The 14,538-nt window shown below is 41.9% G+C and overlaps 1 protein-coding gene across 6 annotated transcripts in view; it reads right to left on the bottom strand.

Annotated features, from left to right (window-relative positions):
* Nucleotides 1-14,538, bottom strand: part of nedd4l (NEDD4 like E3 ubiquitin protein ligase) — a 51,668-nt gene that overhangs the window by 13,052 nt on the left and 24,078 nt on the right. For 4 of the 6 annotated variants that reach the window (XM_083929565.1, XM_083929566.1, XM_083929567.1 and 1 more), the window contains 11 exons: nt 14,394-14,444; nt 12,131-12,192; nt 11,671-11,773; nt 10,684-10,838; nt 9,837-9,972; nt 9,538-9,738; nt 9,338-9,415; nt 6,920-6,979; nt 5,004-5,141; nt 3,911-4,105; nt 1,193-1,390 (listed from right to left, as the gene is read on the bottom strand). In XM_083929565.1, the coding sequence (XP_083785691.1) occupies nt 1,193-1,390; nt 3,911-4,105; nt 5,004-5,141; nt 6,920-6,979; nt 9,338-9,415; nt 9,538-9,738; nt 9,837-9,972; nt 10,684-10,838; nt 11,671-11,773; nt 12,131-12,192; nt 14,394-14,444 (1,377 nt within the window). The remainder of the gene's footprint in view (nt 1-1,192; nt 1,391-3,910; nt 4,106-5,003; nt 5,142-6,919; nt 6,980-9,337; nt 9,416-9,537; nt 9,739-9,836; nt 9,973-10,683; nt 10,839-11,670; nt 11,774-12,130; nt 12,193-14,393; nt 14,445-14,538) is intronic. The other 2 variants (XM_083929563.1, XM_083929564.1) reach the window with 2 other exon arrangements.

The raw sequence follows: 14,538 nt of genomic DNA, 5'->3' as shown, positions 1-14,538 counted from the left end.
TAGCGGCACTTTCTACCTCTATATAGTATAATTGTGACATCACAACTTATCATAAATAAGTCATAGAGTGTGGTCTTTACCTAGTTTGTAAAGTGTCCTGAGAGCGTGATCACACTATCCTTTTAGCCGCGGCCAAAACCGTTTTTTCAGCTAAAGCCTAGTACCTTTAAGTAGTGAGCGCACCCGCTCCGCGCTCAACTGGGGCCAGCTGGCTGTCCACGGCCCGCTTGAAAGAGGTGGGCTTTAGCGGAGCCGTTTGCACATGTACGAGCACGAGCGTGCGCACGAGCCCTACGGCAGTAGCGTTATGTCCGCCTGTTCGGACATGTAAATAGAAGGACGGACCATGCGCGGACATTTAACAACAACAACAATGGCGGTGAAAGGTTCACGTTGGTGTGATGGGGAGGTGGAGTGTTTACTGCAGATTTGGTCGGATGAAAATATTCAAAAACAGTCGACAAGACGCACAAAAACTCCGAGGTCTATGGAAAGATTTGTAAACAAAGCAACACACACGCGATCAATGCGTGTGACGTGTTACGGCTTGAAGGCGTATGGACAGCAAGAAGTATTGGCCGAGGCCCAGGTAGTGTGAGTACAAACGGGGCTGGGGCGCGGGGGGGGAGAGGGAGGGGGGACAAGTACCCTAAAGTCCGGGTCGTGGTCCGGGAGGACAGTGTGATCACGCCCTGAGATAACTTTTGTTATGATTTGGCACTACAAATAAAATTGAATTGAATTACAGAAGTCGTGAAGGCTCGTTTAAGGCACAGTTTCTGAATACGGGCTGTGTGTATTTCTCTGTGGGGCAATTTGATACTTTCATGGTATTTATACAGCACCTCAACCTGCTCTCAAATCAAAGAAGACATGGAAATCTCAAATATTACAACCTTTACCTTCTCCGGTAAAGACTCATTAATTATTCATTTATTATTGGAAAACATATACAGTATATGCTGCAGTGTATGCAGACTGACCTTGTGTTCGAGTTTATGTGAGCAATTCATTGGAACCGTACATTCCCTATAATTATTACCAAATAACAAAGTTCTTTCCTGGAAACTTAGTAGGAAATTGTTAGTACATTACAGACAAAAATAAAGCTTTACCCTTCAACCATATTTCAAAAATGATCTTCTAGCCTTAAGCACTAAGTAATTCAGTTCCAGCCTGTGTGTTAGCTCACCCAGGTGGTGACTCTGCTGTTGTGGTCAATGAAGAAAGGCCGTCCATTGGGGGCTATCCTCATCTCCCAGCCTGGGGGCAGGAAGCTCTGCTGTGTCTTGGGCTGTGACTTCGGGGAGCTGTAAGGGGACGGTTGGGGGGACTGCGGGTTGGACAATGTGTCCTTTACAGCCCTCCGCACCTGGATGTTGTTGGCTCCCTGGAAACAAAACAATAAATAAATAAAATTAAGTGTAAAAGTATTGCTCTCCATTAGATGAAAAAAAGGGCAGGATTACAGTTGTAACCGAATGTTGATGACTGACAGCATGAAACAAAACATCACTGATCCTTTGAAACCCAACAGCCAATAACAAGGATGGAAACTCGCCCCCAGAAGTCGCCTTGGTATTCTGTTAGAAAACTAAATAAGATTAGAAAAGATCTCAGCAAAAACCATCACCATCCTCAGCACAATATCATATCTGAGAAAGCTAGCAGTAAAATCTTTTGATTCCCATGTAAAGAGGGCGGAAGCTAATCAACACACGGGCTGCGGTTTGTCAAGTTGTCAAGTCATAAATTCAACAGATTTCAGTTTTTGCTGATTCCCTAGATATTCCCTCAGTGGCTTAATGTCACACGTACAACATTTTTGTACATTCTGAGTTCTTTGTGGTTCCCTAGACTTAAAAGCCCACGAAAAAAATAAAGATAATTTACTCTCAAACTACCAAACTCTTTATTTATGTATTTCTGGTAATAGATGGAGACCTTGGGCACATAATACCATCCAGAACCCATGTGTCTACAGGAAACCTGCCATATCTGGCATCTTAAAAGCTCCTAAAGCAACATTAAACAATATAAAGTTGGTCTGGCTAATGAGTGTTCCTACATCACATTATTCTTTTAACAGTAATTACCACTGACTGATCTGATGTTTAACAGAAAAAAAGACTGCGTTAATTAATCCACAGACCTTCCACCTCCTCTGGAAGTTGTAATCACTTCCTTTTACCTCAGCAACGCTTTGTCAATACACAGAAACAAGTGCAGGCACACACCTTAATTAAACCTTCATCAGGTCTGTTCCCTTGGTAGAAGCACCAACTTAAGCCATTAAATGCAGAGGTCAGAAAGAGACCATCTGTTTGTGTGGTTATTTATAGCTACACTGCATAACTTAAAGTTGAAGTTACATGATGACAAATGTGCACAGATAATAGGTAACTGAATTCTTTCACGACCCAACATTCTCATCACACACACAAAAACATAAACAGTTCTGAGAGCATAAAGTCTGATGTATGCAACAAAATCCAACTCAAAAACCTGGGAGACTTCTGTAGTTATCTGTATTATGTCACAGCCTAAGTTTGCCTGCTCAAGCCAAAACGAAAAGTGGAATTTTTTATGTCATAGCCTCTAGAATCATGTGGCTAACATATTAACCACCAGCTCTGTCTGATTATTAAACCCCCTGACCAATGAGTAAGAAACTGGCTTTGTGAACAACACAAGTGTAGAAGACACTTTGTGAACGACGACATACTGCAGAGAAATTAGGAATTACTCTGTGATCCATTAGTGGATATTCACACTTAGAATATTTAGGATTAGTGAGTAATTGGTGTCATTTAAAAATGTTTCACTCATTTTCAAACAGTGCCAATATTTCTCTCCACAACATGGGTCAAAAACTTCAAATCAACAGCAGTGCCTGTAGGTGTGAACATAACTGTACGATTTTCTGTACATATCTGTTAAGAAATCAGACATGGCAGCTCCATAGTAAAGGGAGAGCAGCAAACCATGATTACTGTCTGATGTCCCAATCTTTGCAAGTTCATATCTCAATTGATCTGAGAATGGAACACATTGTGTAACCACAAGTATTACATTTGGCTGAGTTGCCTAAATGTTCTCTTAAAAGGGTATTCACAAAGGAGGCTGTGCCGTGCAAATTAATCTTCAAATCATACCCACAAGACCATGTTAATTCGCTTTTGTGGTTGCCTTTGTGGTTGCCTTTGTGGTTGCCTTTGTGTCACTAAAATGGCCTCTGAGATGGATATCATTAATGTGGATATACCCAGGTCTGCTTTAGCAAAATTACTACAATCATTTGGGACCTGTGATCAATTCAAATATTTTATTAATTCAGCAGTAACTGAATCTATCGTTCTGGATTTACCATACCAGCCTCATACCATTACTGCTTAGAAACACACCGTGCTGCAGAATGAAATGCTGACTGTGCCAAGAGTGCATATAATTCGCTACGAACTCATCATGGACAACAGAGCCAGAGTGAAGCTGGGACCATTTCACGTGACTAATCACTGTTTATCGGCTCATTATCCATTGAAGATGGAAAAAAAAAAAGAGCAATATGAAGAAAGAAAATCATCCTCACGGAGAAATGAGAAAAAAAAGATGAGAAGAAAAGATGAAAAGATCAGTTAAATGATGAGATAAACATTTCCATGGCATCAAGGCAGAATTAACCTGAAAGAAAGAGATGACAAAAGAGTGATATAAAATTAAAGAAGGAAATTGAGGATTGGCTGATGGAGTGAGGATCATGATTTGCTCATTTCAAAAGGGTTGGAAATGAAGGAATGCAGGACGAGGAAGTGTGGTAAAGAGTGTGGAAAAGAGGAGGGAGTCGTCCTGTGGGTGTGTAAAGAGGAGAAGGATATGGCAGAGCGAGACGGTACAGGTGACTAATTCTCACCTCCATGGGGGTGGAAAGGGTGACAGTGGGGGAGCTGAGGCTACGAGGTCGTCGGACTTGGGGCTCATGGAGGTGGTTGTTGGAGGCATTGGAAGAGGAGGAGGGGGTGGATGGGGGTGCCAGGGCCGAAGCTCCTCCTGATGTTGTTGGTGCTGCTGCCGCCGCCCCTGAGGTGCTGGCTCCATCTTCAGTCAGCTGTCAGTGAGAATAGCACTTTTGAGGTTAAGTGAGGTTGGAATAAGGTAAGCGATGCTGGAAAAAAAAAAACTACAATTGTTCTCATCATTAGCCCATGCTGTCAGAAGACGCTTTTCTGTACCGGAAAGGCTTGAGATCAGTAACATGATGTACTGGAAAAATGAAAGTTAGTGTTACTTACAACCCTAACCCGAGTGGCAGGTACATTGGGTCATCCCACATTTACAATGGGCCACGGCTATGTACCAAAACCAAAGCAATGCTATGATACTGTTATGGAAATCTTTTGGCAGTGTCCTCTCCTTCTGAGTAATAGCACAAACACATAAGAACCAGAGAAGACCGTGTGATGACAGGACAAGAGATGAACACGTATAACCGGCGGGTCTCAGATAAAAGCAGAAATGAAAGGGTGGATTTCAAAGAGGAAAGGTATTAAAACCTTCACCCAATCCCATGTAGCAGTCTCTCCCTGAGCTCAGACTATCTGGAGCTGCCATAATTTGCAGACAGAAAGACAGGGGGAAGACAAGTGGAAAAACAGGGTAGAAATGGAGAAAAGGGAGGGAGAAGTGGTGGTTGCAGTTCCATGCCAGGGTTTAGAAAGGCGTGAGCTGCACTTCATCCAGAGTATCAAACTAAACTGCTAGACAAGAGGAGGAAGACGCACAATAAAGTTGGACAGAAGAGGAAACTGGGCAGAGAGGAAGACAGAAAAGGAGACTTTGAGGTTTCAAAGCTGTGCCTCTTTCCGTCATTCTTTACAGCTACACAGAGGAGAAACACAGGGGAATAGAGGAAGAGGTCCGACACACAGGCCCGGGCCATGACAGGGGCCTGAGGAAAGGTCCAGTCCCATGCATAGAGTCCAGCTCAGCCTTCAGACCTGCTGTACCTGCACAATTGGCCTAGTCCAGGTAGTGGTGCGGCTGTTATGGTTGACGTAATAAGTTCTTCCCTTGGCATCCTTCCTCTCCTCCCATCCAGGGGGCAGGCCAGGGGTGGTCAAGGCGTAAGCAGTCGCCGAGGGAGACTGGCCAAGTGTAGAGAGAGAGCAAAGCAAAGACAACTAATCAGTAAAGGCTGGTATGCGTAAGGACATGGGGAGGGATAAAATACTATAAATTAAAGTTGTTTTCTCTACATCTATGAAGGACAACACTTTAATATCAGAAACAGTTTAAGAAAAGATATGACGAAAGATTTTAATGGAAAAGTTGGTGACTGCGTAGGATGTAAACCTTCACCCACAAAAGACACAAAACACAGAATTGTACTAAAATAAACACCACATTGGGGAAAAAGTAGTGGGTCATTACTACTTTGTTGCGTGAACTATTAACCATTTGTAGCATAAAGATTACTGAAATAGTCAACGGAACAATCACAACATTCACTGTGGTGATATTTGAGCTGTGACAAAGATAGCACCCTTGAAGACCGGACACCAAAGACATCCTGAGCCGATCTGGGCATATTTTAATGGATCGGTATCCTCCTTTCTTTACTGTACTATGCTTTGTTTGTTCTCCTCAGCCGGCCCAAGTGCAATAGTTTCTGTAGTTCCAACCAGTCCATCAAAGTGATACATCTTATCTCCAGCGGATCGTGTCGTATCAGTTTCAGGAGTCGCATTCTCCAGTTAAACTTTCAATCATCTTATCAAACCAGGACCTCACGTATTTGGATTACGCTGCTCAGGAAGAATGAGGTGTCAGATACATATTTTATCAGACTCTGTATCAGCAGATATTAACGGACTTGGATCGGGGCCAAAAAAAAACTTTGATCCGGACATTCTTATTGGACACTTTTTATAATGCTGCTTTGTCGCTTGTTAAATGGCTGAGCAGTGGCATTACTTAATACGGACTACCAGGTTGTACACACACATGCGCACACACACACACACACACACACACACACGCACACACACACACTATACAACATATGCAGCACCTTTGGGAAAACGGCTGATCTAAATAGGCTCTTCAGCACGTCACAACATCACCAATGATAGAAAAAATAAAAATAGATTCATTTGGCTGTGGAGGGCTTCTTTCAGCTGCTCGTTTCCTGCCAGCAAGGATGTAGATTTTACATGAATGTTATCAGTCATTTCTGAAAAAATGTTAGCTGTATTATTCATGTATGCATTATGTGCTGCTGTATAGTCCAAAACTTAATTAACTTAATTAATTAATTCAATTCAAAACATTCAATTTACAGGTTTTTTTACATGACTAATCATTCCGTTTCAGTTAATTCAATTCAATTTTATCTCTAGTGCCAAATCATGACAAACAAGACACTTTACATTTAGTGAAGGTCTAGACCACACTCTATGACTTCTTTATGATATACAGACTAGGCTACACTAATATTATTAGTATTATACCATTTGTAGAATTAGATTCCAGTGGTGGCTGCGTAGGATTGTTTTTCAATTTAAAAAAAAAAATAATAATTAGATGTAATGATTTCCAAAATTCATAACGTGTTTTAATCTAACAAAATGTTCTGCTTCAATCCATATTTGTTGGTGGTAAGCCTTGAATTGCTCCTCCACTTGCCACACACAAAGGGAGGCCTGCACCTGTATTTACACGACGGTCTAGCAGCAATCTAAAAGAACCGTAAATCCCATTTATGTAACCAAATTGTGGATTTTGTTCAACGGTTTCTTTCGAGGGGGTGACATTTAAAGCTTTATCGGAAAAAAGGACACATGGAGCTCATCCTACGTGGTGTCTGGGAACTAAGAAGTGTACGACTGATTGGGTTTAAACTGTTTATAAACTGAGATATTACCATAGACTCCTCACCACCTGAGACTGTTTGAGCTCTCGTTCTTCTGGTCTGGGAACCCTGCTGGTGGTAGACAACAGGGGAAGATGGTCTTTAGTTCACAGTATGTTATATTTTCAGTGCCAGGGTGGAAGTCATATGGCAAGGGGGAAGTGCTTGGGCAGTGCACAAGTGTGTGGGGGGGGGGGGATTCATTCTTAGAAGGAGGTGAGGAGTGACAGAAAGGGGGTGATTCATCCACTGAAGCATTCGAGCTGTGAGGTTGATCGGTAGCAGGGAGGAACACAATTAATTTGGAGAGTAACTGTGAGCTGCGATTGGTTGCTGTGATTACACAAAAATTAGGTTAGGGGAACTTTAAGAAGAGTGCTGTGGGTAACTGTTGGGTAAAGTAAATCAAATTTAATATTAAGACAAGACAAAGAAGAAAATCCGGACAGTCTGAGGCGCAGAAGCTAGCATTTCCCTGCAGGAGGGAAGGCACAGATTATTTCCCCTGAACGGTGAATTTAATCCCCAGCCAGTGCAGCATCTTTAATCTCAACCCAAGCGAGAAATGACGTTTAAGCCACAGAAAAACAAGGCAGAGAAAACAGTTATGCCTCCTGGAAATGTTAGAGCAGGGAAACAGAGTGCCGAAGTTCAAAGGAAGTTCACAAAAAAAGAAGTTTGAATTTCATATTTGAACTGTAAGAAAAAAAAAGTAGAAATTGTAGTTTTATCCAAGCAATCCAAGCAAGACAAGTAAGATGACAATATCAGTGCAGTTCAGTCACCAGTGCTTATCGAAGATGTGCTTAACGACTGGCTGTTATTCTGCTTATTCTAAACTACATAACCTGAAGGACTGATAGCAACCTGATTTGCCCCAGACAGTTGCATCACTAAACCCGACAACAGTAAACAGCCTTATAACTACAATCGAGAATGACCTCAGTTGTAATTTCTAATGTTAAAATATAAAAATAAAGCAAAAATACTTAAAGACAACCTCCTATTAAAGGCCAAGTGTGGTGATATTCCATATGTTTATTATTGTCAACAAGTCTATGTAGGACAGAGGCTGCCAAAATCTAAAATGAATAAACAACTGATAGATAAATAAGTATGCCATTCAATGTACCAAAAACAATATCAAAAATAAATAAAAATGAATGAATAAATTTAAAACATTAAATACAATATTGAAATAGCAAATATTGATAAATAGTGGAATTATACAAAAGGTAAATAAAAAAGAAGAAAATCATATATTATAATTAATAATAATAATTAATGCCTACATTTGAAAATACATTATAAGTACATGTAATGCATGGCATACTAATTCATATATCAAGTACGTTATTTATACTCCATTGTTGTCCAAAAACACATCAATGAGCCACATTGTTGCTCACTGGGTGAGTCAATCCCACATACACCATCCTACTCACCAGAGCACTAAATGTGTTTTTATCCACAGCTGAAAATAGTCGCCAATAAGTGCACTATTTACTCCTGTTTGAGTAACATTTCCTTAAAACTACAGAGCAGTTTTAGGAAATATCTGAGATTATTTTTAAAAAAAAGGTATGATCATCTTCAGTAGAAACCAATAGGTTTAAGACACTTTACATGTGATTTGATGACAATAATAAAAATAAAGATTAACGCCAGCCTAAGGTTTGTGGTCACAAGTGAAGGCCACTTTACATTCATTGATCAGTACAAACATCAGCCAACGGCCTGCACACCTATTAAATATCTTGTGGAACTGTAACTAACCTTCCACAAGTCCCCACACTAACACGTGCTAATTGTACGTCTCCTCTGCTTGCTTCTTAATTCCCCTCCTGTTGGCCAGTCCTCACAGACTTGACATTCAAGGGGAAGGCTGACATCGGCACCTGTACTTTTCCTTGGCCTGACAACGCCGAGCTCACTGCTGTGACTCAGCTCTGTGACAAACATCTGACTCAGATCTTGTGACTGTTTGTTTGAGCTGAATCCCCACTGATGCTATGACTCAGGGACACTCTGGGGAATGTTTGATATGTTGTGGTGCTGGCCTTAATCTTACTTGCCAATGGTTTCTACTAGAATGGTCATTCCGCTGCCTCAGCTGTAACGCCAACATTTCTACATTACATCAAACATAGCTGAAAGTGAATCACAAAGAGCAGAGCGAAATAGTGGGAGGAAGAGGTGCGGTAATCCTACGGAAGCGAGAAGAAAGGAGGGAGCGGTAAAATCGAAGGAGAAGGAAAGAGAGTAGGGTGAAAAGGGTGAGAAGGAAGTGCGTACAAACGAAATATTTAAAATGCAAGGTGACTTGAGGTTTGGTGCATCCACAGCACTGAGACATGTATAGGAAAGGGAAGACGTCAAGGAAGAAAGAGAGGAAGGTGGAGAAAAATGTGGAGGTTCAGAAATATGTACCATAAGAGGAGGAGCTTGGGCCTGATCACTGACACCGTCCGTCATACTCGAGGATCGGAGTCTGTTTGACAGCTGGCTCTGTGAGAAAGAAGTAAAAGGGGCCTGTCACCAATATCTGACACAAGAAAATCTGCCCACATTTGAGCATCATTTGAATGTGGAGTGATTGAAGTTTGGACTACTAGAAAGTGCAGTCTCACCAGAGCAGAGCTGGGCCCTGGCACTTCCCCGTTTGTTTCTGGAGTGAGTGACAGCCTCAAATTTAAATCTTCAGAGAACTCCTGGGTGACGGGTGTCGGTGGTAGTGGTGTAGTGGGTAGCGGTGTTAAGACGGAAGAGGGGCCAGGCAGGGACTGGGCCAGACTGTCGTTAGGATCCTCTTCTGTGATGAGCTCCCAGGACTGCGGGGGGGGGAAACAATAATAACATTTTCAGTTCAGCTGTGGCTCAGTGTGCTTGTATGTATGTATGTATGTATGTGTATATTCTTCTCTCTCACATTGTCCATGTCCCTGGGCTCCAGGTGCTCGTTCTCCAAGTCTTCACTGATGTGGCGTCTGGAACGGAAAACACGTTGTGCATCCTGATGGATCTGCCGCTGTTGATTGTCACTCTCAGTCTCTGAAATTACACCCCTGAAGGAGAAAATAAGTGTTAGTAAGACACAGAATGACTGCTAAGAACTATGTCCTAAATGTTAGTTTAAAGCAATTCAGCATTTCTGGCATTTTGACACTTTTCTTTTGTAATCTTAAAATGCTCCTAATAGGCATATGGCACACTAAAATGTAAATGTAGTCTGACCAAAGTCTGACCAACCATTTTATTCAGTCCAAATACAGGACTTCTGTCTGTCATCTGTCGCTCCGTTTCAGTTGCGCTGCTCATGCTGCATTCCAGTGACATGAGAAGTCCGAAGTTGCGGACCTCCAACTACGCAAACTGCACCGGAATGCCTGTCAAAGTGGAACTTCCTACTAGCGAATTTGGGGTAGGTCGATCTCTCCCGAATTCGCTAGTAGGAGGTTCCACTTTGACAGGCATTCCAGTGTACTTTGTCCGGTTGGAAGTCCAAAACTTGGACTTCTCTAGAACAAAGCATTTCTCTCTCACGCCACGTGTCCGGGGAGGAGGGAGCGTCAGAGGTCAGGCAGGGGGAGGATGGTGGGACTTTGGAGGGACTTTTTTTGAAACATGCAAGAGCGGTTTTAAACCAGGATTACTGCTATGTAAATAAAAACCAAAATGCCCCAATGTTCAAGTGCATAACAGCCGCGTAACAGTACTAACGAAAGTCACCAAATTGAGACACAGCATAAGAACAAAGGGATAGAGATCAGGCGTACATGGTGGAGGGCCGTTTCCACTGTGTGCTGCGGTTGTTGTGGTTGACATAGTAGGTGCGTCCGAGGTTGTCCACCTTCTCTTCCCAGCCTGGTGGCAATGGAGGCACCAGCTGCTGTGGTCGCTGGGAGCGTGAGTCCGCAGACTCATCCCATCCCTGAAAGACAAAGTTCAGACTCTTCGACATGAAGCAGTAGCTCACTGGTTGCCCGTAGTCAGATATTCCGATGAGTGGACAGCTTGTCAGACACACATGAACATCTGTTTTGTCGGCGTACACAAGCATGGAAATATATTAAAGATGTTGGATTTACTTGGTTAAAACATGTTGCTGTGTTGTGGTTTATAATGTTATTGTTAGCATTTGCTGGTGTGTTTGTTTGACAAGCTGCTGGCTCGGCAGGGTATCTCCAATAACAGGATGGCAGAGAAGTTACCATGAAAAAAATAAAAGTCGAGTCGCCGTACTACTTTTAAATTTTGGAGGATAGTTTCCTACTTTGCCTGCTGAAAGTATCACTGTCTGAAAATGTCTAGCACTTCTCTAGCACTCGTCAAAAAGTCCACACTCGAACACACATACAAGAACGCACACAAAGTAAAAGAGGAGAAGAGAAGCTCCTATTTCTCCAAATAACTGGCAGTATTGTAAATGGTTTTTCCATACCCTGACCCGAAAAAGACTTTCACCAGATTCTGGCAGCAGGATGCGGCCCAAATTCTTAGAGAAAATAATAAAAAGGAAGAGCCATCTCTTCTCCCTTCACTCTTAGCAAAAACCACGCTCACATTTCTGCTGCTGCAAATTGGGACTCACTTTCTTCTTTAAAGTTAGAAGTGTGTTTTCTTTGTGTGGACGGAAGGAATAAAACTAGATTCTGGTTTTGGCTGTAGGTCATTATGAACAAGACGGTCAAAAGCATGCCTTAGGTAATGCTCAGTCAGCAGTTAAAGAAAACTCCCAAAAACATCAGCAGCCAAGACCCTACCTCAGCCTCCTCCCTCATCTCTCCGGCCTCCTCCTCAGGTCCTCCTTGTTTGGGCAGATAGGCCATCTTCAGACGCAGGTAACCCTTCACCCTGGACTTGTGACTAGAAGGATAACATCAGCAAAAATGGACCCAGTTGAAAACAGCACATCAAAACCAGGTGGCCTGCACGCTCAAAGCTCCTAGTAGGCTAATGTTAAGAAATGCAGGGGAGTTTCCAAACTGCCTATTAGCACCAGATGGTCTTTCACCTTCAGTGTTGAAATGACCGTCACATAAACTTACTACTCTCTGGAGACCAGACTACACAGTGCTTCAAATCACGATTAAAGTCACTGTGAGTTTAATAATCTATCAATGTCTATTCCACTTATATTCCACGGAAATAAAACACAATTAGTTAGTAACATTACTGGTATCCAGTTTCACCGTTTACTTGTCACATCCAGTAGAAACTGACCTTCTGGGCCGCAACAGGAAGTCTTTAAATGTGTAGGGCCGCTCCATAGCAGGGTCCTCTGTCTGCAAATTAAGAGCAGGCATTTGTTGATGGTAATCAATAGAATACACAAGCAAATACACATGTTAGACAGTGTCAAAATACAAGAGTCATGAGTTTACAGCATGGCTGCAACCCTGTGCTCAGCAGCCATCCCAGGATCATTATGCAACGGTGAGCCTCTCCTGTTACATATTGAACAGCAGAAAGCTCTTTTGTAATTCAAAACAATCTCCCACTACTCTGTGCCACACCAGTCTGCACTGGCTTCTCACCACACTGCTCTGGATCACTGAATTAGTCAGTTTCAAAATCAAAAGTACAACCTCGAACGCAAGTAATAATAATTTGAGATGTGGTAAAGCTGTTAGGACCAAACTGTCCTTACATATTTTAGATATTAATGGAGGCATACAGTGTTATGCTCCTTTTTAGGTTCATAATTGTATTTGGGGTCTCTAATAGAACATATTGAGATGCTTTAATGTTCAAAAACACATTATTTTTGTCATATTGTCTGTCTGAATATACTGTACCTGCATTCACCCTCTGTCTGAAATGCTCTGTTTTGTCCTGTCGTTCTTTAAGCCCTCCTTCCGAAAAAGCACAGCCTGCTTTTTCTGGCTTGCTCTGATTGGCTTGCAAGAAAAATACGGGGCCACGTTTGCAAAGGTAGTTTTTTAGCCCTGGGTGGAGATATTCTGATGGGGCGGGGTGGTGGAGCGGGGGGCGGGAAGGCATGGGACTAAATTAATATTTCATGTCACAGTGATTCATGATATCCCAATTATCAACAAAATATGCTTAGAACTGCTTTAAAAAAACATACTGGAATGGCTTTATCTTACATTTAGGATTATTGTATCACACATCTTTCTTTTTTAGTTAAGAGTTCAAGATGGAGTCATTGCTCCATGGGAAAAACTTCTCCATGGTAAGGCAGCATATGTTAATGAGCCTGCATGTAACATCGGAAAGGGAGCCAAATCTGAATGTCTTGCTGAATCCCATGTTTTCAAGGTTGTCTTATTTCACAGTTTGTGGATTGGTAGGCAATCGAAATACCCAAATATTTATGCACAAGCAACAAATAGATTTTCATGATATGTCTCCTGAATTGATAAAGTTTTTTTTAAATAATGCATCCAAATAACTGTTTGAAAACATTGCTGCTAAAAGCCTGATGTACTCATACTATCTTACATGTGACCTGTTCAAAACAGGGCTACGTACACAAGCTGGTACAAGGTTTAATGCTATATGGTGGATGAAAAAGCAAGTTCAAGCATCCACAAGGCAAATGTAGCTACCAGATTGCTTCAGATGAGATGAGTCAACATGGCTGACTGGATGAATGAAAAGTATAAGAAGAGAAGCTGATTTAGAAGAAAAAGGTGATGACTAAAGTTATGTCCAGTAACTATGAATAAGATTTCCTATAACATGTAGTCATGCATAAAAACACACATAAAACAGCTCACATCATCTATACAAGCAGTGCAGCAGCTTATTCATACTCAGTATATTTGTTTTAAGTATTAGGCAGCTGCATCAGGACCAAATATTCTCTATCTCATCCACTGACTTCATTTCATAACATGACTCAGCTAAAGCTTTTATCTGCTAATTTCCCCGGACTTATGGGAGCCTAACAGGACATTAATAATTAACCCCAACACCTTTTACTGATATGCCTTTACAGAACTTCAGAGAGCCTCAATCAGTCTGACAGCACCGTTCTCAGCTGAGGAGAGGAGGCAGGAGAGGATTGATTTGTAGGTCTATTTGAATTTCAGGTCCTGTTCACTTACATCAAACCTCAACTGTAAAAAAATCTCTCCATGTCATTGTATTTAAAAGCCTTTCTCTCCCAGCAGTCCAGTTTCTAAGCGAGTATATGCAAGTGTGAGGATTTGAAATTTGAAAGTGTAGCTTTTTGCATTAGTTCTGAGGGCAGCCCGCCCCCAGGATAGCCACTACTGTTTATATTCTAGAAAGCCCGCTTTCCATTTCTGACAAGGAGTGTACTGTTTGATCACAAACCCCTACTTGTGAGGCTAGCACTTTCTCACACTCCAGACAGACACACACACTCTCTCTTTGCCTGACCTTCACAGATGTTAATCAGGCATAGCAAAATTGAAGATAAGAAACAGCTGAGGATTCAAAACACTGTTATAGTAGTTAGTCTGGCCACACGCAGGCACGCACGCAAATAACTCACCGGCAAATGACTGAGAGGAACATCAACCTGTCCCAGAAAATCATCTCTGGTCTGTGAAAGAAAGAAAGAAAATTACCTTTAGCAGCTTAATTTTAGTTGTAACAGCCAATACCAACATTTCCAGCAGGGAAAGAGAGGGGGAACC

The sequence above is a fragment of the Echiichthys vipera genome, assembly GCF_963691815.1.
Source record: "Echiichthys vipera genome assembly, chromosome: 16".
NCBI lineage: Eukaryota > Metazoa > Chordata > Actinopteri > Perciformes > Trachinidae > Echiichthys > Echiichthys vipera.
This window is presented reverse-complemented; position numbering and strand designations above follow the sequence as displayed.